We start from the raw sequence: 23,759 nt of genomic DNA on the forward strand, positions 1-23,759 counted from the left end.
GGAACGTCCTTCATCCGCTTCCTCCTCAGGCTCCTGGGGCCGATGCGGGGACCCCTCTCCTTGGGTCTGGCTCCACCTCCGGAGAAATGCAGAGTGGGCCCCTCGGCCCCAGGCAAACGGCAGAGTGTAAGCATCCGGCCTCGGAGGACAGGGGGACACACGTCTGTCACCTGCTTCCACGGCTCTGTGCAGGGACACAGCCAGGCTGCTCTCTTGCAATGGAGGTCCTCCCCGGAATCCAGCCTCATCTCCTCTGTCTGCTCCTCAAGGAGCCGACAGCCGGCTCCACAACCCCCCGGGCACTCACTGGGCACTGCCCGCCGAAGGCCAACACCCGTCCAAAATTCGGCTGCTTCAGAAGCTGCAGCCCCGGGCAGTCACGTGACCCGCATAGGTCAAGATGCCTGCCAGGGTCACGGTCACACAGCTGGCTCTGGGCCCAGTGCTGGAAGCGACTGTGGGTCCAGGGCTGTCTGACGCAAGAGCACAGGGTGCCTGCCCACAGCACCAGCCCGAGGCCGTGGCCCCAAGCTCTGGTGTGAGAGCAAGGCGGAGGCTTGCCGGGTGGGGCCCCTGCACCACCACCGAGTCTGGGGCTGTCTCGGGAACCTGAGCCGAGCCCACCGCCTCTTCTCTATGGCCTCCGAGTGCCATATCCAGAGTCTGTGTCTGTGCCATGGCTGCAAAGAGCAGGGCGAGGGCCAGCTCTGAGCCTGTAATTAAGAAGCACCGGCCGGGCGGACTCCCGAACCCCAGGGCACCCCGGGCGCCCCGTGCGACAGTGCAGATGCTGCCCCAGGCTTTACCTTTTCCTCCATGACTGGCGAGGACTGCAGGGCAGCGACAGACACAGCGGCAACAGCACAGAGGGCGAGACGAGAAGACAGTGTTAGAGGGCGGCGGTCAGGGGCTCAGGTCACACGCACTCACACGGACGGTGAGTGTGCGGTGCGGGCTGGGCTTCCCTCCGTGGGAACAGACACGGGGAAACACGCAAACATCTGCATGTGACAGACACACGGCCCTCTGCGCCTCACTGTGCAGGCGAGCAGGGTGCACACACTCTTGGCACAGGGCGAGTGCCGTGTGCTTGGGGGCGTGGGGACAGAGCACGTGGTCACACACACAGATGGAGAAGACACGCCAGGAGGGAAGGAAAATGCCAGCGTGGGTTCTGCAGTGACCAGGGGCCCCCAGCGCTGAGGAGGCGGCCCTCCCGCAGGGGCCAGAGAGTCTGAACCAGGAAGCTGCGGCAGGGGAGGTGGCGCCCCGGAGAAGCAGGCCAGGACAGCGGGGCGGGGCCTTCCCTGGGCCCCCAGGCGCAGCAGCACGGCGAGATAAGGCTCATGCTTTCCGTTTCCACCCGCGGGGGCTGCCTGTTCACCGGGAAACAGTCCTGCGCGGTCAGGCACACCCCGTGCGCCCTCGAAGCGTCATGGCCATGGGGCCGCTGACGCAGGAGGGGAGGTTCCACACGGCGGGGCCGGCCGGCACCCCCCCGCCCGCCCCCCAGGACCACGCAGGAGCACGTTCCTCTTCGTGCCAAGGGCCCCGGACAGCACAGGCGCCCTGTCCCTGCGGGCAGGAATCTCCCACACGGGTGGGGCTCTGGCTCAGGAAGGTGGGTAATGGCCTGCTGACGGCCTGGAAACCACTGTCATCACACACCCCTCGACCTTGGGGTTCCCTTCTAGCAGGATCAAATCAGGGAGAAGAGGCTCAGTGGAAATCTAGACAGAGCCCCTCCCTCTCCTGGACAGCCGCTGGGTCCGTGTTACAAAAGAAGGGGCTCCCGTGGGCCCCTGCAGGGTGGCCCCCGCGAGGGCGCGATCTCCACGCCAGGCACAGCCAGGCAGCGTGAGCGGAAGGCACCTGTCCCTTGCCCAAGAGGCTGTGGGGCTGTAACGACCATCCTGGGGCCCGCAAGGAGGAGTAGAGCGCAGGGCCTCCACCAACGGCTCTGGGGCCTTGGAGGGGACCTGAGACGGGACCCTGTGAGCCAGTCCCTTTCGAGTTGGAGTCCTGACGGGAAGGGTGGCGCCCACCACGGGCCGGGGCCCGGCTCCAAGCACCAGGGAGACTGGCGGGCCTGGTGCCATGCTTGGTCCCCACGGGCTCAGGGTGGAGGGAGCCACGAGACACGCGGGAAAAGCAGGTTCCCGACCGGGGCCTGCCTGCAGCGCACACGGAGATCCGGGGAAAGCAAGCCCGTCCTGCGACCATGGAGCCTCGTCCACCTCTGGGAAGAAACTGAGGTCTGACCCGGCCCTCCGTGATGCCCTCCCCGTCCCCGTCCGGCGACAGCCAGGATGCTCAGCCTGAGGTTCTGCAGCGTCGCTGGGACCCGCGTGCTGGCCACTCGTAGGGCCCCAGACACTGCTGGCCTCCAAGTCCTGAATTCAGAGGTCACACCTGCCTGGCTTCTGGGAAAACTGGGCCCTTCTCCCTGGGCTCTCTCCTTTGTGACCTTGGAGGTGGTCCTGTCTTAAAGGAGGCTGGCAGAGTAACAGCCTGAAGGTTCTGAAATGCTGCAGCTCTCAGGAACTGGCCAAGAGCCCAGCGCTCATTAGAGATGCCCACACCGCCCGGCCACTGCAGCCCCAGCCCAGACTGCCCCGGCCAAGTCCCCACAGGAGAGCCCCGGGCGAGCATTCGGGTGCAGCTGCTCAGAAATCTCAGTAGCCTCTGACTGCAGGCGTGAGGGTCATGGTGCGCTCAAGAGAAAATCTCCTCGGCCGTGACCCAGTAGCTTGGAGATCGCTATTTCCCACCCTCAGACATCGTGACCCAGAAGCATCACCTACGGAGTTCTGGCACTCAGACAGTCCGGCCTGTGCTCCCTCACTACCCGGTGCTGCCCCGGGTACCGAACAGAACAGCTGGTTGACGTCCCCCCCGCCCCTTCCCGCCAAGGGCGCGAGCGTTCACTGCCAGGGAGCGACCGCAAGGGCCGGCATCCCCGCTGCCCGCCGGAAGCGGGGGGCTGTGAGGAACATGCTGCCGTCCCCACACGTTCTTCCTAGGTCCTGCCAGGCCTGCACACACGCTCGGCGTTTCTAAGTCAGACACCTCCAGCACAGGACACGCCAGCCCTGCCCACTGGCACCAGACTGTAGCTGGCAACAGCCACAGCGGCAGGGCTTGAGCCCTGCTGCCCGCGGTGTGACCCAGGGGAGAGGCGGGCACCGGAGAGGGGGGCACGGGGAAAGCTTTCGCCGCCAGCAAGCGCTTCATCCGATGTGACCAGGGCTTGGGGCCTTTGCCTACAGGAACGACGGGCCACCGCTGGAAATGGACCAATCGCTGCGCTCCATCCTGGGATTCCAACCTCCGGCCCCTCCTCCCACCTACTAGAGACTTAGGACTTTGGTCCTGACCCACCCAGCCCAGGTCCACAAGCTGGGTCTCCCCAGGCCAACTCCCTCATGCTGGTGACACCCTGGAGAAGATCGCTGACGATTTGTTCCTTTGGGCCTTATCCCGACCGAAGGGCACAGAACGGGGAGAAGGAAGCTGGCCTCTGCAGTTCTCTCTCCAGCCCCAAATGTAGCCAGCGGAGCTCCGGGACTCAGACCACGAGGGCCTCTGCATCTGCTACTGCCACCCTGGGCCGTGAGAATGTGGGTCCGTGCGGCGGTCACCAGGGTGTCTGGGCCTCTTCCCCACCCATGCAGCGGTGCTCGTGATTCGAGGTAGCTAAGGCACAAAGTCACAGAGAACTGGATTGCAAATGAGACGCACGTGCCTCACAGAGATCAGGAGCTTTGTCCCTGACTCCTCTTGGGAGATTCCGCCTGCTACGTTTTACAAAGGAGAAAACGAGCGTGGAAGTATTGGTGACCTGCCCGAGGCGGCTCCCAGACAGGGGCACCGCCTGACTCGCGCACAACACCAGGCTGCCCCTCGCCTCCATGCCCTGGGGGCCTCTGCACCTGTCTGTGCGCAGCTGCAGAAGCCCAGCGGCGGTCAGTGGGAGGCCACAGGCAGAGTCAGTGAGTAGGTGAATCCAGAAACAAGGATCTGAGGTGATGAGGAACGGCCACCCCATTATCCCGGGCCTTGGGAACTGCACACGGCCAGCAGGAGGCCCGCCCTGTCCCCCAGCCAGGGCTCTGGTGCCAGGGCCACGGGCAGCTCACAGGCCTGCTCCCGCCACGCACTGCGGCCGGGAACCCGAGTCAGGGAGGGCGCAGCTCTGGAGAGCGCCCCCTGCCCTCCTGGCCCAGGCACCTCGGGGAGGATGAAGCACACCAGGCCGCGGAATCCAGCGACCCGCCTTACCTCCTCCCGGGCAGGCTGCCCTCGGTCTGGCTGTTTCCCCCAACCTGCTGCATCTTGGACCTCTCGATATGTTCCACGTAGGTCTGGATCATCTGTGGAGGAGGGGCCGCCGTGTGAGACATTCCTGGTGACCCCCGCCTCTCTCCCTCCTCTAACTGCGGTACTTTCTAGGCTGTCTATGCTCTGACAGCAGTAAGGACAGCGTTCGTGGGAGGGAGTCTGGCCAGCACGTGGCTAACCGCTTTCTGGCTGGGGCAGGAGAAACCAGAAGTAAACGCCAGAAGGGCCGGCCAGGGCCAGGAGCCACGCGCAGCTGCCGGGCCGCGGGGGGGCACCCACCTCCGTGTGTCGCTGGTGCAGAGCGTTGTACTCCTTCTTCATCTCGGACTCTCTCTCCTCCAAGCGGGAAACTGGAAAACACAGCCACTGAGGGTCAAGGGCACAACCACTTCTCCACGCCTCCTCCCTCCCCACCCCTGTGGGCTCGGCATGTGGACGGAGGGTCCCAGGACAAACTGGTGCCCGGTGCAGACGGCTACCACTGGGAGTGCGTGCCGGGACCGCCAGAAGGCAGATCCCAGCCGGTCTGGGCGGCGCCCGGTGTGTTCAGTTCTGCCACGAACACAACCAGGGCGCCTGAAACGCGGCCACGGGCTACTCTCTGTGCTCGAGCCGGCCAGCGGCTCCCGCGACGGGGCCAGGGGCAGACAGGACGCCAGCAAGTGGCTTGTACAAAGGGGCAGAGGTCATATTTGAGTAACCTCTGTGCCACGTGAAAGGGCAAAAAGAACATCTGAGATGTGGGATGGAACACGCAAGTGTCCCTTACACGCACCAAGGGCTGGAAAGTCCAAGCCGTGACCCGCCACCTCCAGGCATGGGGGTCACCCCTAAGTTACAACCCGTGGTGTCACGCACCAAGGGCCCCCTCTGGCCACGAAACGCAGGTAAGTCACCTGAGTGCTCCACAGGCCTGAGGAGAGGCCCCGGGGCAGCCAGGCACCCCACCCCTGCGCCCCCCACCCGAGCAAGTGTGCCGGCCAGGTCACCCTCCGTCGGTGGCCCTCTGTTCAAACTTCAGCCGTGTCCTTTCTCGGTCACGCAAACGTCTACTCCCAGGTCATGATAACGCTGACTCTTAAAGACTCTCGAAAACCGAAAAAGCACTTCTTATAACAACCCTCATCCAAAAGCACTTCTGTCACCCCTGCTCGCAAGGGACGGGGTGATCCCGCAGGCCCCCGGCCAGCCCAACACCCCCGGGAAGGGCCCCGCCAGTGGGCTCGCACGGCGCTGCAGGGACAGGGGCCCGCCCCGCATGCGGACCTGTGCTCCCAGGGGCCGCACGGGAAGGCGGCCGCCCAGTCTGGCTCCCAATGCAACGTAAGCAAAACTGCTTCGTCCTCAAAGGGGCCTTGCTTATTGTTTCTTTCCACAGAGGACGGAGGCGGATTACAGGAAACACGTGGCAGCGAAAAGAGGCAAGACAAACGGCGCACGGCGCGTGTGAAATATGGCTGCCACTGGGCTCGCTCACTGTCCTCTCGTCACAGGCTCTCAGCACCCTCCCCGCCGGGGATCAGCCCGCAGGAGACACGAGACTTACTCTGATCTGCGTAGTTTTTGGCCTTCAGTTCCAGCTGGCGGGTCTGAAACTCGTAATGCTCCACCTGCCCCTGCAGCTCCTTCTTCTCCTGTTCCAAGGCGTCTTCAAACTCGATGAATTTCTACAGGCGGGATGAGACAGAGCAGGCGTCACGGACGGGCTGCAGGGGACAGCAGCCCCTCACAGGGGTCGCGGGCTCCTGAGGGCACGTGGCCTGCCACCCTCAGGCTGCGGCAAACCCTGCCACACAAGGGCCCATGAGGGGGGGGCCAGAGGCGTCTCCCAAGAAACCTTCGGGGCGCGTGGAGTGCTCAGTCAGTGACGCGACTGACTCTTGGTCTCCACTCAGCTCACAATCTCGCAGTTAGTGACTTTGAGCCCCATGCCTGGCTCTGCGCCGATGACGGAAAGCCTGCTTAGGGTTCTGTCCTTCTCTCTGTCCCGACCCACTTGTCTCTTTCTCCCTTTCTCAAAATAATATACACTTTTAAAAAAATGGGGGTGGGGGTGGGGCTCATGCCTGGTTTCAGGTTCTGCTGTTGCCATCCTGAAGTTCTTACTAATATCGGAACAAGGGGCCCCACAGTTCCGTTTCCACACTGGACCCCACAAATCAGGTACCTGGTCCTTTTGCAAAAGAGTTACATGACTCCCCCGACACTGAACACCGAAATGAGGTCGAGTCTACTTCGCTCCTAATGTGTATCCCAATCGCTGCTCAGTTCAGGAAGCCATCACTACTGGAATAGCCAGCAATGGACATGGCTCTTTGGAATCTTCCCCTTATGTGCTAAGTTGCTGAGCAAAATTATCAAGTCAAGTGACAAGAAAGCACTTCACAAAAGAAAAAAAAAAGGACAATTCCTGGGGAGCCTGGGGGTCCTCGGTCGGTTAAGTGTATGACTCTTGATTTCGGCTCAGGGCTTGATCTCACAGTTCACGGGATCAAGTCTCGCACTACGCTCTGCGCTGACAGTGTGGACCCTGCTTGGGATTCTATCTCCCTTTCTCTGCGCCCCCCCTTTCTCAAAATAAAAGATTTTTTTTTCTAGGAGAGAGAGAGACAGCGTGAGCAGGGGAGGGTCAGAGAGAGAGGGAGACACAGACTCTGAAATAGGCTCCAGGCTCTGAGCTGGCAGTCAGCACAGAGCCCGACGCGGGGCTGGAACCCACGAACCACGAGATCATGACCTAAGTGAAAGTCGGACGCTTAACCGACTAAGCCACCCAGGCGCCCCTAAAAGATAATTCTTGAAAGATCTTAGGACACTGGATTAACACTGAAAGCTGGTTATGAACCGGGCCTCCAGCAGAGGGAGGAACGGGCACCGGGGGCCGCACAGATGCCACCAGCTGTAATTCCTACAACAGCCCTGAGGGGGAGCTGTTAATACCTTAATTTTACAGAATAGGAAATGGGACTATTAAGAAATTTCAGAGGCACCGTAATGGCTCAGTCGCTTAAGAATTGAACTTCAACTCAGGCCATGATCTTACTGTTTGTGAGTTTGAGCCTCCCATTGGGCTTTGTTCTGACACCTCACAGCCTGGAGCTGCTTCAGATTCTGTGTCTCCCTCTCTCTGCCCCTCCCCTGCTCGCACTCTCTCAAAAATAAACAGAAGAGAAAAAAAAAAGATTGCTGCCAACAATTAGATTACAATTCATTTGAAAAAAAAATTTCATTTGTAGGAAGTCTAAGTATCAGCCATGTTATTAAACACATGACGTTTCTTAGAAGATGGGAATATAGGGGCGTGTGGGGGCTCAGTCGGTTAAGCACCCAACTTCAGCTCAGGTCATGATCTCGCAGTTCGTGATATCGAGCCCCACGTCGGGCTCTGTGCTGACAGCTCAGACCTGGAGCCGGTTTCAGACTCTGTGTGTGTCTCTCTCTCTGCTGCTCCCTAGCACACTCTCTCACTCACAAAAATAAACAAACATTAAAAAACTTAAAACAAAACAAAGCAGAAGATGGGAACATAAAACTGATGGCTGATTTCAGGTTTCGGGTGTCTGGAAGACTGCTCCCAGAATAACCACCAGGACCCACAGAGGCTCCCTGAAGGTCTCTGTGCCCCAGGCTGACTCATCCTGTGCACAGAGGGACAGGGAGGGGAGGGGGACGGCGGTGGCAGGCACCCCAGGGGAGGGGCAGGCAGGGGAGAGGCAGACAAAGGCCCCACAAACAGGAAAATGCACAGATGGTGCGGCTGCGCACAGGTGTTCGGTGCGACGGGGCCGAACCAGCGTGTGAAGAATAAGCTGTTATTAACTGAATGATAAGGATATTTTTGATTTGGGGCAATTTTAATTCCTATTATTTAAAAAAATTATGGAAAGAATGAAATGTAGGGACACCTGGGTGGCTTATGGGTGAGCATGCAACTTTAAAAAAAAATTTTTTTTAAGGTTTTATTTATTTCTGCAAGAGAGAGAGAAAGAGAGACAGCATGAGCAGGGGAGGGTCAGAGAGAGAGGGAGACACAGACTGAAACAGGCTCCAGGCTCTGAGCTGTCAGCACAGAGCCCGACGTGGAGCTTGAACTCACGAACCATGAGATCGTGACCTGAGCCAAAGTCGGACACTCAACCGACCGAGCCACTCAGGCGCCCCAGAGTGTGCAACTCTTGATTTTGGCAGGTCGTGATCGCAGGGCTGTGGACCGAGCCCCGCACCGGGTTCCTGCTGAGCGTGGAGCCTGCTGGGGACTCTTTCTCTCCTCTGCCCCTCTCCTGCTTGTGCTCTATCCTTCTCTCTCTCTCTCAAAAAAAAAAAAAAAAAAAAAAAAAAAAATAAATGTAAACAACNAAAAAAAAAAAAAAAAAAAAAAAAAAATGTAAACAACATATGCTTTTGTAGGAAAATCAGGTAAGAGTGTGAAGTAAAAGGAAGGCTATTTTTAAGAAGCCACAGTCCCACCCTCCGGAGTCAGCTTAATTTAGGCGGTGCTCCTCCAGGTGTGTGGGTGCGTACAGTACCCAGGGCAGACGTGCAGCCTCTACGCGGGATTTTGTGACCCGATTCATTCAGTGGCTTCAAGTGGAAAGTCTTTCTAGATCAAGAAACGCACAGTCTACCAGGTCCGCCGTGGGTAGCGGTGTGTGCAGAGCGTACTCCGACCCGTCGATCACCCACTGCGGGGCTTCCGGGCTGCTCTAACATGCCCGTTATCAGGGTCATGGCCTGCGTAAAGGCCCGATGGCTTCCAGCTCTCGAAGGCTGCGGTCCCGTGGTCGCACCTGGCTGACGGCCCTTCGCAAGGGTCTCCAGCTCCCATCCCCCTCCCCCTGGCGAGGGCAGCAGCCCTTCCCCGGGCCCCCGCTGCCTCTGCGCAGAGCTTGACAAAACCGCTGCCAGCCTCATGCATGGCAGAGCGACCAGCCGCAGCTGTCTCACTTGTCGGTTCCTTGGTGACTCTGACAGCGAACATCTGTCTACAAACTTATGGGTCACGTACATCACTCATCTCACCAACAGCTCACTATGTCCCTGCCCAGCATCCTACGCAGTGTCCCCGCTGCCCTCAGGGACCTGTAAGGACTTCCACCGCGCCTGCTCAAGTCCGTCTTACACGTGTAGACGCTCCCCGGGACGCAGCTGTGTGGGACGCTCGACAAGTTTACTGGATGGTCTATCCCATCCCGTCCCGTCACTTTGAAATGTCACCGTGAGCACATGCTAAATCCCGGCACAGAGTTCGGTCTATCTGTCAGCCAGTACCAGAGGGCCTTCTGAACTCGGACTGGTACCCTGTCCTTTAATATCTGTTCCATGTCATCTGAAGTCCCCTTTCAACATGTTCTTGGTTATTCCCACTTGCTCATCCTTCTAGATTAACTTGAGAACGGTCTGCAATCACTTCTGTATTTATTTTTAACAAAGCAGTTTGCCTGTCTGAAAGCACCACCTCTCCACACCTTGGGAAGGGGTCCCTGTTTTTGATGAGAAAATCCTCAGGGCTGGGAGGAAGAGAAAGAGCATCGCGAGCCTGTCAAGGGCTGTTTGACCTAAGATGGAAAATTCTCCCTTTCTCTACACTGACCTCCACCCAGCGCCAGTGGTGCACTGTGGCTTCATTTAAAGAAGGGGCCGTTTCATGACAACTGCCCCTTCTCTACTTTGTCATGTGTTACCTGCACTTGACATGTGGAAATCAGATAAGGGACTTCCAAAATAAAGACCGTGTCATAAAGCAGTCTTTCCCAGGTTCTTAATGAAGGTGATGACAGATATTCTTAAGTCTGTTCTGATAGGTGACCACTGAATTTTTTTAACGTTTATTTTTGAGAGATAAAGAGACAGAGAGCAAGTGAGGAAGGGGCAGAGAGAGAGGGAGACACTGAGTCCGAAGCAGGCTGCAGGGTCTGAGCTGTCAGTGCAGAGCCCGACACGTGGCTCGAACCCACCAACCACAAGATCATGACCTGAGCCAAAGTCAGACACTTACCCGACTGAGCCACCCAGGTGCCCCTTGGTAGGTGATCATTAAAGTCAACCTAAGTAACAGTGCCAGGGAACCTTGCCAGGCCACACAACCACCGACATGCCTGCGGGTTCCCGACTAAGATAGCCCCAAACCAGAGGCCATGGCAGAAATGCTCTGACCTTGAGAAGTTAAAGCTTCCAGCGTCAGGAAGAATGGAGACATTAAGCAGGAGAGAAAGCACCTCAAGTGAAACTGCGAACAGCGGCATCCTCAAGGTCAAATGCAGAGAGCACACGGGGGCAGGGACAGAGAGCCCACGGTGGGTAAACAGGATGCTTGTGGTTCTCAGGCCACAGGCAGCCCTGGTGCCCAAGGGATGGCTTATAGGGTGGGAAGGGCACTGTCCTTAGTGACTGGTGCCCTTCCGCCTCCTCGCACCCCTGTTCAAGGGGTGTGTGCACTCATGTGGGAGCAGCTCCCCAGGTGTGCAAAGAGCCCCAAGAAACCCGCAAGTGACGACAGCGGACGCGAGGACCCCGGCCCCGGGCCCTCACTCTCCACACTGGCTTCTGACCACCGCGTGGGTGGCGGGGAGCCTCTGCTCCTGGGCTCGCTGACACCAGCCTCCTGCCAGACAGACCCGACTGGGGACCCCCCGCAAGGCCGAGTCTGGGAAAGCATTACAAACACAGCGTGGCGTGGACTGCTTAGAAGAAATCCTCCTTGTTCTTCCCCACTTGAAGACATTACTTTCTCATTAAAGTAGTTCTGGCTACAGAAACATGAGCCCGCCCTTTACCGGGAACGGAACCTGCGATGCGATCTGCATCAGATGCTATGGGGGGCAAGCGCCGTGGAGGAGCGGCGCCTGGCCGAGACTAAATGCCGAATCTTTGTTTCCAGGAGGACACGCTCCGAGCTAGACGCAGGAGGAAGCCCATATCATCTGCACCAGGGAGAGGGCAAGGGCGCCCGGCTGGCCACGAGCTCAGGAGAGAAGCGAGGAGGGCACGGGGTGGGCCGCGGCGGGGAGGGGCAGCAGGGCACTGTACCCCTGGCTTAGCAAAACCACCCAAAATTCAATAGACAGCTTCAAATATGCAGAAAACGTTTTTATTTAGACATCATTTACTTTAGATTTAAGAGAATCAAGATTTTTCAGTGGTGAGGGATGGGGCGGGGTAGAGACTAGGTAAAGTCTACTGAGAAAGTCTTCCAAGATTTTACAAGCAGAATCTGACGAGGGTGCCTGGGTGGCTCAGAGAAGCATCTGGCTCTTGATCTCAGCTCAGGTCATGATGTCAGGTCTGTCAGGATGAGCCCCACTTCCGGCTCTGGGCTAACAGTGTGGAGCTTGCTTGGGATTCTCTCTCTCCCTCTCTGCCCCTCCCCCACTTGCAGAAACTCACGTGCCTGTGCGTTCTCAAACGTTCAAAACAAAGAATCTGTTACAAAATATGAATGGAACTGAGAAGAATGAAAATTTGACCGTCAGCATCTGGGTTATGTGGGTCGGCACGGGACCGATGACACACAATAAAAATCTACCTGAGCCCTCTCTGCACAAGCTAGTGTCTCAAGCCTGAAGACCTCCGTAAGGAGTGCCTGCAGCAGACGGAAACCTCAGGGCACGTGCTAATTGTACGTCCCATGGACCTGAGTGCATTTCAAGTTACCACCTTCTAACCAGGTCTCCTCAAAATGTCACGAGGTACAGGATAACACAGTGTTTATGGTCCCTCTCATCACAAGTCTTTTGAGCACCCCAAAGAGCAATCAGTGGCCATCATACAACTGAGGAAAACGTGTCTTACCTTAGCATCTACGTATGAAACACCGAATGCACACTGCTAAATACCAAGAGGCCATACGATTCCCTTTTCAGATTTAAGAGTTCTTTTCCCTCTCTTGCATGAACAAAGTGCTCTGTTTTAAAGTTAAACTAGGGGTGCCTGGGTGGCTCAGTCAAGTTAAGCATAGGACTTTGGCTCAGGTCATGATCTCACAGTTCATAAATTCGAGCCCCGCGTCGGGCTCTGTGCTGACAGTTCAGAGCCTGGAGCTGCTTTAGACTCTGTGTCTCTCTCTCACTCTCTCTTCCTCCTGCTCGTGCTCTCTCTCTCTCTCTCTCTCTCAAAAATAAATAAACATTAAAAAAAAAAAAGTTGAACTCAATTTCGGTTTCCCGAATTTGCTCTCAGGTGAATGTCAAGATCCATATTGAAATGATCTGAGTGCGGGTTCTTCCCAACTCGGAGCCAGAGGAGGCTTTCCTCAGTATTCCGTGCAACGAGCTCATTCTTCCCATCATATCCATCAAAGCAAAGGTAAAAAGTGATCTTTCATGTCAAATATAAAATTAAAACCACAGCAGAAATCCATATCCCCAATTCCCAGAATGCAAGAGAGATTATCAGGTAGGCACTTTTTTTATTTCATCATTAATTCTGGCAACTTCTATAGCACAAGGTGATTTTAATGGCAGAGTAAATTAATATTCAATCTAATCCTTTCCTCTTATGTGTCCTTTAGGTCAGGGTCACACGCAGGAAATAATTCAACTCTGGCTGATTTGTTAGAAACGAACCCAGGGGTACCTGAGTGGTTCAGTTAAGCATCTGACTTCAAGTAGCTCACGATCTCACCGTTTGTGGGTTCGAGCCCCGTGTCAGGCTGTGTGCTGACAGCTCAGAGCCTGGAGCCTGCTTCAGATTCTGTGTGTCCCTCTCCTTCTCCCCTCCCCTGCTCTCTCTGTCAAGAATAAATAAATAAACATTAAAAAAAAATCAACCTGGGGCGCCTGGGTGGCTTAGTCGGTTAAGCGTCCGACTTTCGCTTAGGTCATGATCTCGCGGTTCGTGGGTTCGAGCCCCGCGTCGGGCTCTGTGCTGACTGCCAGCTCAGAGCCTGGAGCCTGTTTCAGAATCTGTATCTCCCTCTCTCTCTGACCCTCCCCTGCTCATGCTGTCTCTCTCTCTCTCCTAGAAATAAAAAAAAAAAAAAAAAAAAAAAAATCAACCCAACAGAAACAAAGACCTTGTTTTTCTGCATTACTGATCATTTAATTCTTTCTGGGGTGGTGAGAGGACTGAGTGGATTTCCAAAACCAGTTCTTTTTTGGACTCTGAGGCAGGCAGGGCGGTAAACACCTGGGGTGCTGGGCACAGGCTTCCGTGTACAGGGGAGGCACCCTTCTCCTGCAGGCTGACCCCCTGTACAGTGCTGACAGCGATCAAACATGCACTGGGCGCTCCTGGGGCAATGAATCCCTAAGACCTCAGACCATCACATTCTTTTACAGCTTGCTTTCCGAAGGAAAAGGACTGGCAAGACAAGAAAAAATCTTTCGGTGCGTCTCAAAAAATTTTTTTACGGATATGTCTACATGTTAAGTATTAACACATACTTTGTATGTTAAAGGATATAACATATAAAATATACGTGTCAGATACATAAACACACCAACTGGTAACGCGGTAGAGAAGGAAAAGGAAGGAAAACCGGAGGGCCTGACTGCCGCAGCCTGGCGCAGACGACTGTGCCCAGGGGTGCTCTCAGTGCCGTGCCCGGCTCCTCGCGCTTGCTCACTGGGCCTGCGTGGACCTGGCTCCGGCTCCCGCTCGTCTGGCAGCATGCGTGCCAGGGGCGCTCCGTCTGGCTGTTCCGTGGGCGCAGGGGCCTACTGTCCCGAAATGAACATGGCAGACGGGACAGAGGCCCCGAGCCACACGCGAGAGCAGGCACCGCGGGCTTCCACAGTGGGTGGGTGGGTGGGGGGGGGATGGGAAGGCTGGGGAAGGGCCCATGAAGCACAGGGCACCTGGACAGCGTGCAAAGTTTCTGGGGAGGAGCGCCCAGCGACTCTAACGAGATGCGTCGCTTTGAACCGTCGCTGTCGACAATCAGAATCTCAGCTTGCCAGCCTTCGCCAAACAACGTCCCTGAACCAGGTGCCGTCCTTGGGGACAAAGCCCTGTCCCCACCTAGCCCGGCACTCCCTAAATCTCCTGGACGCAAGAGGGGACGACCACGTGGGCTCCAAGTATCTGCCACCAGCCACCGTCCTCGTGTGTGTGTCCCCCAGGACCCCCAGGCAGGGGCTCTGGGCCGGCCTGACCCAAGCTACAGCGGCAGAGCCTGGGCCACGGACCAGCGCGCCTCCCCGCTCGGCCGGGGCGGACGGCACAGATGGCACGGACAACGGGGCTAGCTCGGCAGTAAGGGCAGGGGACGGACGACACGTGCGACGATCCGATGAGTCTCAAAGTCATTACGCTGAAAGAAGCCGGACCAAAAAAAGACCAAAACACTGCACGGTTCTATTTATACACAGTTCTAGAAAACGCAAACGAATCTACTGTGACGGAAAGCAGATCAGCGGTTCCCTGGGGGTGGGGGACGCAGGGAGAGGCCACCGAGGGGCAGAAGGAAGTTTCAGGAATGGTGGTGACAAGCATGACCCTGACCGTGGGGACGGTGTCTGGGTGTGGACAGGTCACTACTCGCCACACTGCACAAATATGTACAGTCTCGCGTTCACGTCACTGAGGTGGTTAGAAAGAAAACCAGAGAAGGCGGCAAGACGCGGCCCAGGGTCTCAGGTCTCCACCTGGGCAGTGACACCAGCCATTTTCTAGGCACAAGGTGGGGGGGGTGGGTTCACGATAGGTTCTTCTCACCCTTTCCAGAAGTCCCTCGCCTCCCCGTTCTTCCTTTGTTGTTGTTTACATCACAGTATTTTCTCCTGTCTGGTCTCCTGTGGCCACACCTCCTGCTTTGGGTGCTCACTGAAGGCATCTCCCTTTCTATCTCCAGGAACTGGGATGGGACGGTGGGGTGCGGTGTGCACAGAGGCAGAGGAAAGGCGCCTCCCTCATCGGCAGGCCCGAGGGTGACCAGCATCTCTAGGAGGTGTGTGCTCGGAGGGGGAAAAAGAACCAGCCTTGGGGTGGAAAGAGCTAGAAAGGCACTGCCCCCGTGACAAAGCAGGAGGCAGCCGTGGGTGCTGGGGTGCGAGGCGCAGGTCGGGTGGAAGGGCGGGGTGGGCCGCCGGGGGCGACAACCGGGACCCCTCCCTCCGGTCAGGCACTTATTCCTCCAAGCGCCCAGCATCTGGGTGTTTCACGCAGCCCCTGTGCCAGACGCCTGGGGTAGGGGTGCACAGGGGCTGGGACTGCATGCAGAGCGGTGGCGTGGGGGTCGCAGGGCAGTGGTGCAGGGAGCCCGCCGCAGAGGGAGGGAGGCCTGGCCAGGCCTGGCGGGGCTCACGCACAGGGCGGGGGGGTCGTCTCCGTCCATCTACCCAGAGTAGTTGCGCGCATCCCCACCTTTCACCCAGCATCCCGCGCCCCCACTGCATCCGCGTGGGAACACCCGGCAGCGTCGCCCCCTGCACCTCGCGACCCAGGTGCCGCCCCCAGCCCAGGGCCCCAGGGCCTGCAGCCAAGCCTGGCGCTCACAGAGCTCCGGCGAACGAAGACGCGGGGTGGAGGGGTGCGAGCCGGAGATGGGACGTGCCTTTGGGAAGGTCCCCTCGGGAGGAGGAAGGGCTGGGACGGGAGAGGCTGGCAGGCCAGCGGGACGGTGCGCGCTGGAACCGGGGCCGCGGCAGAGGAGTCGGGGAAGCGAGAGGCGGGCCGTAGGAACGGCCAGGGCTCCGTGAGCGCTGGGACCCGGGAGGCGGTGCCTGAGCACAGCAGACACGTGCCGGCCCAGCCGCCGATGGCGCTCCCGGCTGCCCGCTGCGGCTCCGTGCTGGCGCATTCAGGCCATCCTGGCGCCCTCACGCTGCCTGGGGCCGGAGAGAGGGCCCCGTCCTGTACAACCGTGCCCTGCCCAGCACCCCCTCGGACCCAGCAAGGACTTCAGGGACGCTGGGAAGCGTGTGACATCACCTCTGGGGGCTTCCTGCCGAGGATGCCTGTCCTGAACCGGTCACGCGGTCGCAGGAAGGCCAGACTGAGGGGTGTCCTGCAAAACCAGGGGCCTGTGATGGTCTCGAAAAGCGGGAAGGAACCGATCCAGAAGAGAGGAGCAGCAGCACTCCGGAATTCATGGCAGAGTGCGAGGGAGGGAAAGAACAGTGTAGGGGTGCGCGGGGCAGGGTGGGGGCTCCGTCGGGTAAGCATCCGACTCTTGGCTGGGGTCATGGTCTCACAGTCGGTGAGATCCAGGCCCGAGTTTGTGATTCTCTCTTTCCTTCCCCCTCCCCTACTTGCGCATACATGTGCACTCTCTCTCTCACTCTCAAAAGTAAACATTAAAAATTTATAAATAAAAGGAACAAGGTAGAAAAATGCTCCTATTTGGGGATGTGTATGCAGGGTATTATTTGTGCCCTCTGTAAAGGATTCAAAAACAGGAAGTTTTAGAAAACTTAAAAATGAAAAACCTAGTGGGGGCGCCTGGCTGGCTCAGTTGGTAGAGCATGTGATTCTAGACCTCAGGGGTTGTGAGTTTGAGCCCCATGTGTGGGGGGCAGAGCTCATTTAATAAAATTAATAAAAGAAAAAAAAAGTATTAGCTAATTTAGAAATCCCCTTTGGGGCACCTGAGCGGCTCAGTCAGTTAAGCGTCCGACTTTGGCTCAGGTCCTAATCTCACGGTTCATGGGTTCAAGCCCCGCGTCGGGCTCTGTGCAGAGAGCTCAGGGCCTGTGGAGCCTGCTTTGGATTCTGTGTCTCCCTCTCTCTCTGCCCCTCCCCTGCTTGCGCTGTTTCTCTCTCAAAAATAAATTTTAAACGTTACACACAAACAAACATTAAAAAAAAAAAAAAAGACAGAAGTCCTCGTTTGGGAGGAACTAACTCATATAACTCGTACCAGTCCTCGGCCCTGCTGTCTAGCCGCTGCCACGGGGCCCGGAGGGTTCCTGCCACGGCAGGAGGGGCAGGCGGCAGGGCTGTGGCCTAGAGGCCGGCAGAGCGAAGCGGCCCCGCCCACGCACTCGCTCTGGCTGCGCTGTGCCCCTCCTGGCTCCTGCGTGTCCCCTGTGTGTGTGTTTAAGGGCCGTGTGTGGTTCTCTTGGACAGAGAGGCCACAGCGGGCCCCGCCTTTAGAAGTGATGCGGAAAGGCAGCGCTGGCCACTAATCATGATGGCTTTATCTAAAAAAAAAAAAAAAAAAATTAAAAACTACTCGGAACATTACAATGTGGCCAAATCCTAAAATGGCACGCCTCGTCCAAGCAGTGGTGAATTTACTATCTGTCATCTGGGAAAGACGAAGAGAAGCGTCTGATTCAGGAGATTAATTCACTTATGACAAAAGGCAAAATGATCGTCACTACAGAGCGGGATTATGGCTTTTCCTCCCTCCAGCTTAACCCTATCCAAATGTTCTTCCGCGAAAATAAATTCCCTTTGTAGAACAAGAAACAGTTTGGGGCAAAACTTTCCTCCCCTTGGATGCCTTCCTTACATAGCACCAAACAGCGAGGCATCGGCAAACACAGAGACACGTGTGCACACACGCACGCACGCGCACACACACGTCTCTGACAGAACATGCAAACTATCTTGGATGAGCTGGGGGCACAGCTAGTAGTGCCTGCAGGGCGAAGTTGATTTTGATGCAAGGAGCGGCCACCGAACTCACAACTGGTCTAAAAGCTAGTGATTTTCCTCCTATGAACTACGTGCCTGACCTCTGCAGGGAAGAGGGCTCTTCGCTGCCCAGGGAGCCCTCTGCCTCCTCCTCCCTCAGGGTCACGCTGGGTGGGCATCTACTCACTCTCGGGTCCTCCCACTCAACTGCCCACCTCCAGCCTTTCCTAACAGGAAGGAACCTGGTGGATTTAAAAAACAATTTCCTGTCAGTCAGACAAAGATTCAGCATTTTTAAGGTCTCTGTAAAAATTTTAGAGGCCAGCAACAGGTCCACTTAGCTGCACAAGCTTGAGCAGGAATCTGTGATCTCAATGCCAAGGGCAAACCCCACACAGTCAGAGACTGAGATGCCCAGCGTCTGCAAACCCATCGAGGCGCTCTCCCCGGACTCAACCACATCTGCCTCGCCGCAGTTCTCCAGGCAAACAGCAGCCAACGAGGAGACTCGGCACTGGGTAAGAGAGCAAGTCCACGGCCGGCAAGTCACTCGCCTCACGGGGGCAGCCGCTGCGGCCGGACAGGGGCAGACTCGTCGACGCGCATGCAGCTCCCAAGGGTAGGGCTGGTGCTCGAGCCCCTGTGGACTCCGGGGCTTGGCCCCACTCCCTGGACCCCGCCGTCTCTAGCTGCCATCGGTCCCACCAAATGAGCCACCCCAGAAGCGGAACATGCTCGCGATCTCTTGCTGCAGTTATTACGGGCACTAAGTGGAGGGAACCCGGCTATTTGCTCTAAACAAAAGCTGCAGCTTCCGTCTGCCTGGAAGGCTGCAGGCGGCTCAGGTTACGCAGCTGTGACTAAGCCTTCTTGAGCACAGTGACCAGGGACGCAGGAGCTACTCTGCACCACGAACGTGGCTCAGCCTGTGACGTTCCAGCTCTTGTGTGAGGAGACACACGTCCGTGATCTCAATTCCCTGCCTAGAAAAGAAGTGGTCTTTTCTACACAACCGGAAATAAATGTCTGGCGGATGGAATAAGCAAGACACAGTGCCACAGGGGTGACAGTGTTTGGCCTTTTTCCTGAGATGTAACACGGCCCGAGGTCTTTCCAAGGGCGTCCTCCTAGCATCTAATCACAGCCCTGCGCCAGCTGGCCAGGCATCTGTCTGCCTCACGGCTCTCGGCTCAGGAAGCTCTGCGTAGCCTCTCTTAGTGGCCGGGCCACGCTGGGTCTCAGCCTCAAAGGCAGGGTCCTGCAAACCACACGCAGCCCCCGGGTTCTTACTCCAGGGGAGTGCACGTGAGGGGCAGGAAGGACAGTCATGCACGGCCGCACTCGAACTGCACCGAGCAGAGCAGAGGCCTAATCCACATCGAGCTAATGTTTTATGCTAGCCTTAAGTTTGTCCACCTTGATCTTCCCTTCCCCTTCCAGTTTCTTCTCATCCACAATGTGGCCCACACAGGTACGGGAGGCAAGAAAACAAGTCTATGGGAAACATGGCTGCAGAGAGGAATCAGAGAAGCGGAGGCCACAGCCACCCCCCACCCCCCTGGTCCGACAAGGGGAACCCCGCACTCCACTTTTCTGGGGGTGCAGCTCTCTGGCCTCCTGCAACAGCATGGTACAGAAGAGCCAGGCTACGAGTCTGTGTAGACCGGGTCTGGCCTGGCTCTTCTAGGGCATGTGACCTTGGTCCAGCCCCCCACTTCTGGGGTCCATTTCCTTCCTCAATAAATACCTGGGGCCACTCTGAAAACTTGAATCCTTTGAGCTCTTGCAACCCTTCAAGCTGAGAACTTTAAACCAGTGGCCAGGCCGATACCCCAATCAACAGACAACAGCCTCTGGACAGGTGTACAAACCCAAAAGCAAAACAACTACCCTAAGGAGGAATGATGTAAGAACCCAACCAGAACATAAACCACTCTGGTTCAAGAAAAAGCACGATTACCGGAACAATCTTCTATTTCAATACTGACATCAAACACTGTGCTGAGCCACATTAACTGAAAAGAAACGTGGCTCATTTAATAAGGAACTTTGAACTCATAAATCAAAGAGTCACCTACTGCCTAGAATAACAGAACGTCAGAGAGGCTGAGAGATCGAGATCACCTGATTCGTTTGACAGAAAATAAAAATCCAGAGTGGGCAGGCGATGTGGACAAGGTCACAGAGGCAAAGCCGGGCTGGGGACCCTGCACCTGCCTGGGTCTGGCACAGGGTCAGCACTAAGCATCTGGTGCCGAATGAATGAAGGCAAGTGGTGTTCCCCACAACTCGCGGTTCTTCTAACTGGTTCAGGATAAGGGATTTGCAGGTTATGGAGATTTCCTAGAACGCGATCAAATGTTTTAAAATTCCACTTTTAATTTCCCAGAAGCCGGAGTGGAATTTCTCAGCCTTTTCCACGTAAGCTAACAACCTTCTCAACGGAGGGAACCCCAAGGCAAAGATGTCACCTCCAGAAACCCAGAGTCTGTCCCCTGCCAGGTGCGGCTTCCCTTAGGTGTTTACATCAACCACCAAACTCATCCCTGTCAGTGCGCTGGGGCCTAAAGGAAGGGTGTTCGGACAACACCCCGCTTCCGGCCGCACAACCCTAGGACCAGATGGCCCGTTTCGGGGGGGATTTGGAATTGCAGCGGCCAAAGGCAGTAAGGGGGGCGAGTGGTAGGAGTGGGGGTCTAGGAAACTGGTTTGCGAAAACGCACGCGGGCGCACCGAGAACGGACGCCGGGACGAGAGGTGGGTGTGGAGCGGGCAGGGAGGCCTGGCCAGGGGCTCGGCGGGTCAGGCTGCCAGGGGCCGCGGGTCCGGAGCTGGGGGGCGGGGGGAAGGACGGGGGCGCGGGGCGGGGGTCCCGGGGCGGGGTCTCCCGGGCGGCGCGGGGTCCCGGGGCGAGGACTCCCGGGCGGGGCGGGGTCCCGGGACCGGGCGGGGTCTCCCGGGCGGGGCCGGGTCTCCCCGGCGGCGCAGGGTCTCCCGGGCGGGGCGGGACCCCGGGACGGGGCGGGCGGGGCCTCCCCGGCGGCGCAGGGTCTCCCGGGCGGGCGGGGTCTCCCGGCGCCGCGGCCCGGCCCACGCACCTCCTCGGCCTGCTTGCGCAGCGCCTTCTCCCGCTCGTACTGGGTGATGAGCTGCTCGTTGTCGTCCCGCAGCAGCTCCAGCTCCACCTGGTGCTCCTGGTCCTGCGCGAACACCGAGTCCAGGTTCTCCAGCACGGCCACCACCAGTGGCATCAGCTCCTTGACCACCTCCTCGTCGTAGCGCCCGATGAGCCGCTCGAACTCGCGGTAGATGGAGCCGGCCAGGCCCGACACCCGCTCCGACATCACCGAGCCGGAGCAGTAGTCGTCCTGGTACACCACCACGCCGCCGCCCTCGTCCATCTGGATCTCCATCATCGCGGCCGCCGCCGCCGCCGGCGCGCCCGCCCGCCCCGGCTGCCCGCAGGCCGCAGGCCGCGGCCCGTCGCCTCCGCCGCGGCCGCCGCCGCTGTCGCCTCAGGGCTCGGGCGCCGCCGCCGCCCCTGTCGCCTCAGGGCTCGGGAGCCGCCGCTGCTGCTGCTGCCGCTGCTGCCGCTGCTGCCGCCGCCGCCGCCGCCGCCGCTGCCTAGGCTGCGCCCGTCACTCAGCGGCCGGAAGTCCTGCTTCCCGGAAGTCCCGCCCGAGCCCCGCGCCGCGGCGCCACTGGGGGTCGGGCGCACGTGACGTAAGGTATCCCGCCCCCTGGACGGAAGCTCGGCCCAGCCGGGCAGGAGCACTTCCCGTCTGGCTTGTCACGGCCGCTGCCCGAGGGCGCGCGTCACCCTCGGCGGGTTCCCGCAGCTCCCACGACACCGGCCCGACTGTAAATGTGACCTCGCCCTGTCCCGGGAGCGTTTACCCGCGACCGCTGCGTCGTACGGCCGTACGCAGAGGTGTGGCCCCTGGGTTCTGCGCGCGTGCGCGTCCCCGCCCTGGGCCCGGTCCCCGCGAGGGGGCGCCGCCCGGCCGTCCCGCCCCCGAGGCCGGGCTGCGCCGCCCCGCGCCGTGTGCCCCTGGCTCGCCCTCGCCGGCTTCGCGTTAGCTGTGTGTAGTCACCCGCCAGGTCCTTAACTGCAGGGAGTGTCTTCACGTTTGTCCTACTTGGTCCTACATTCTGTCTCGATAGGCTTTTATTTCCTCCACTTCCAGCCACTTGTAGGAAACCTCTTCAGTGAGCTTTTTTTTTTTTTTTTTTTTTTTAAACCTAATCACAGTGTCCACAGCCTTTGCTGGTCTCGTGCTGCGGTGCTGGTTTGGTGCACTCTCCTCCTTCCCTTCTGAAACTAGGACCTTTGCGGGAACACTGAAGCCTGAATTTACAGCTGCTCCACAGGGATCTGCATTTGCTTTCACTGGCGTCTGAGGATACCATCAACCCACGACTCACACTTTGAGTTTGAGGGCCACACAGGTAGTAGTAATTCTGATTAACAACAGCCACTAAACGTGTCATAGCTTAACGCGACAGAAATGCTCTCATCCCTGCTTTTTACCTAATGAAATGTTTCAAGGTCAGTTCATCCTAACCTGATTGATTGCACCAAATCAACGAACCCTCCTGCAGATGATGATGTCCTGAATACTACTGCACAGATTTTCTCCTTGCAACCTAATTTTCTGTGTGGATGCTCACCCACCCCATTAGGAGAGAAATTAAGGTTTCTGTCTCAGATCCAGATTATCTGCGTTTTAAAAAAAAACATTTATTAACTTTTGAGAGACAGAACATGAGCAGGGGAGGAGCAGAGAGGGAGATACAGAATCTGAAGCAAGTTCCAGGCTCTGAGCTGTCAGCAGAGCCGGATCCAAGGCTCACACCCTCGAACCAGGAGATCATGACCTGAATAGAAATGGGATGCTTAACCGACTAAGCCACCCAGGTGCCCCCAGATTATCAGGGTTTTGATGCTAGCTACCTAAGTGACCCAGTCATCCCAACTTTCCATTTCCAAACTGAGCCTAAAAGTCTTACCAACCTCCTAGGAAAGTTAGGAATGTTAATAAGCTAATCCATCAAAGGGGCTTAGTACATTTCTAGCAATATAGTAAGGATGCAACATAGAATTGTTAGGTTTATTCTCAAAATGAAGAGTCAGGACAAACAGGTATGTGTAATATTTGTTGGTGAGCAAGTTACAAAAAAAGCTTGAGTGTTTTGGGGAATGTTCAAGACTTCTACCTTAGGCCTTCTTTTCAGTAACATGACCCCTTTGAACCCCTGAAGTATCAAATACATAGTAAGGCAGCCCCCACTGAGAGGCAAATTGGCCACCAACGTTATTGGTTTTTATTACTAACATAATCAGGCAGATTTACTTGAAATTGGCTAAAACACAATGAAGTTTTAACAAGACGATGCGCTGAGTGATTCCTGATCTTACTTCAGGGTGCAACTCGTGTACTTCGGGGACCTCAGCTAGACTTCCTGTCAGATTGGTAAGCTACTTGGGGATACAGATTTTGGTTTTCTCAGCACATGGCCCTAAAAGGTACGGTGATTATGTGGGTTTCAAAAGTTCTGCCGTAGCCTGGCTCTGGCACAACGGATGGCGTCCTGGGTTTCCAGGAGCGTTTGTCATGATGAGCGCTGGATGATATATCGAAGTGTTGAATCACTGTACTGTACACCTGAAACTGATAGCACGCTGTAAGTTAACTAACTGGAATTTAACTAAAAACTTAAAAAAGTTATACCTTAATTTGCTAGAATGTCACCTAGGACCCTGTATTGTCCCCCTCAATTCTTCCTACGCTGAATTTTGATGGCACTCGTCATCAAACATACAACAGGAATATTTCACTCGTGATCTTCAAGAATGCTAAGGATTAAGGATATAACAAGAAATGAACTGGATAACACAG

At 57.1% G+C, this 23,759-nt stretch overlaps 1 protein-coding gene across 12 annotated transcripts in view; it reads right to left on the minus strand.

Moving 5' to 3' along the window:
• Nucleotides 1-21,339, minus strand: part of MAPK8IP3 (mitogen-activated protein kinase 8 interacting protein 3) — a 46,405-nt gene extending 25,066 nt beyond the window's left edge. For all 12 annotated transcript variants that reach the window (XM_039246675.1, XM_039246667.1, XM_039246665.1 and 9 more), the window contains exons 1-4: nt 20,958-21,339; nt 5,888-6,008; nt 4,621-4,691; nt 4,282-4,373 (exon numbers count right to left, since the gene is read on the minus strand). In XM_039246675.1, coding sequence (XP_039102606.1) covers nt 4,282-4,373; nt 4,621-4,691; nt 5,888-6,008; nt 20,958-21,275 — 602 coding nt within the window. In that variant the 5' untranslated portion in view covers nt 21,276-21,339. The remainder of the gene's footprint in view (nt 1-4,281; nt 4,374-4,620; nt 4,692-5,887; nt 6,009-20,957) is intronic.
• Nucleotides 21,340-23,759: the final 2,420 nt, after the last annotated feature.

The sequence above is a fragment of the Hyaena hyaena genome, unplaced genomic scaffold, assembly GCF_003009895.1.
Source record: "Hyaena hyaena isolate Hyena2069 unplaced genomic scaffold, ASM300989v1 scaffold_285, whole genome shotgun sequence".
Lineage (NCBI taxonomy): Eukaryota > Metazoa > Chordata > Mammalia > Carnivora > Hyaenidae > Hyaena > Hyaena hyaena.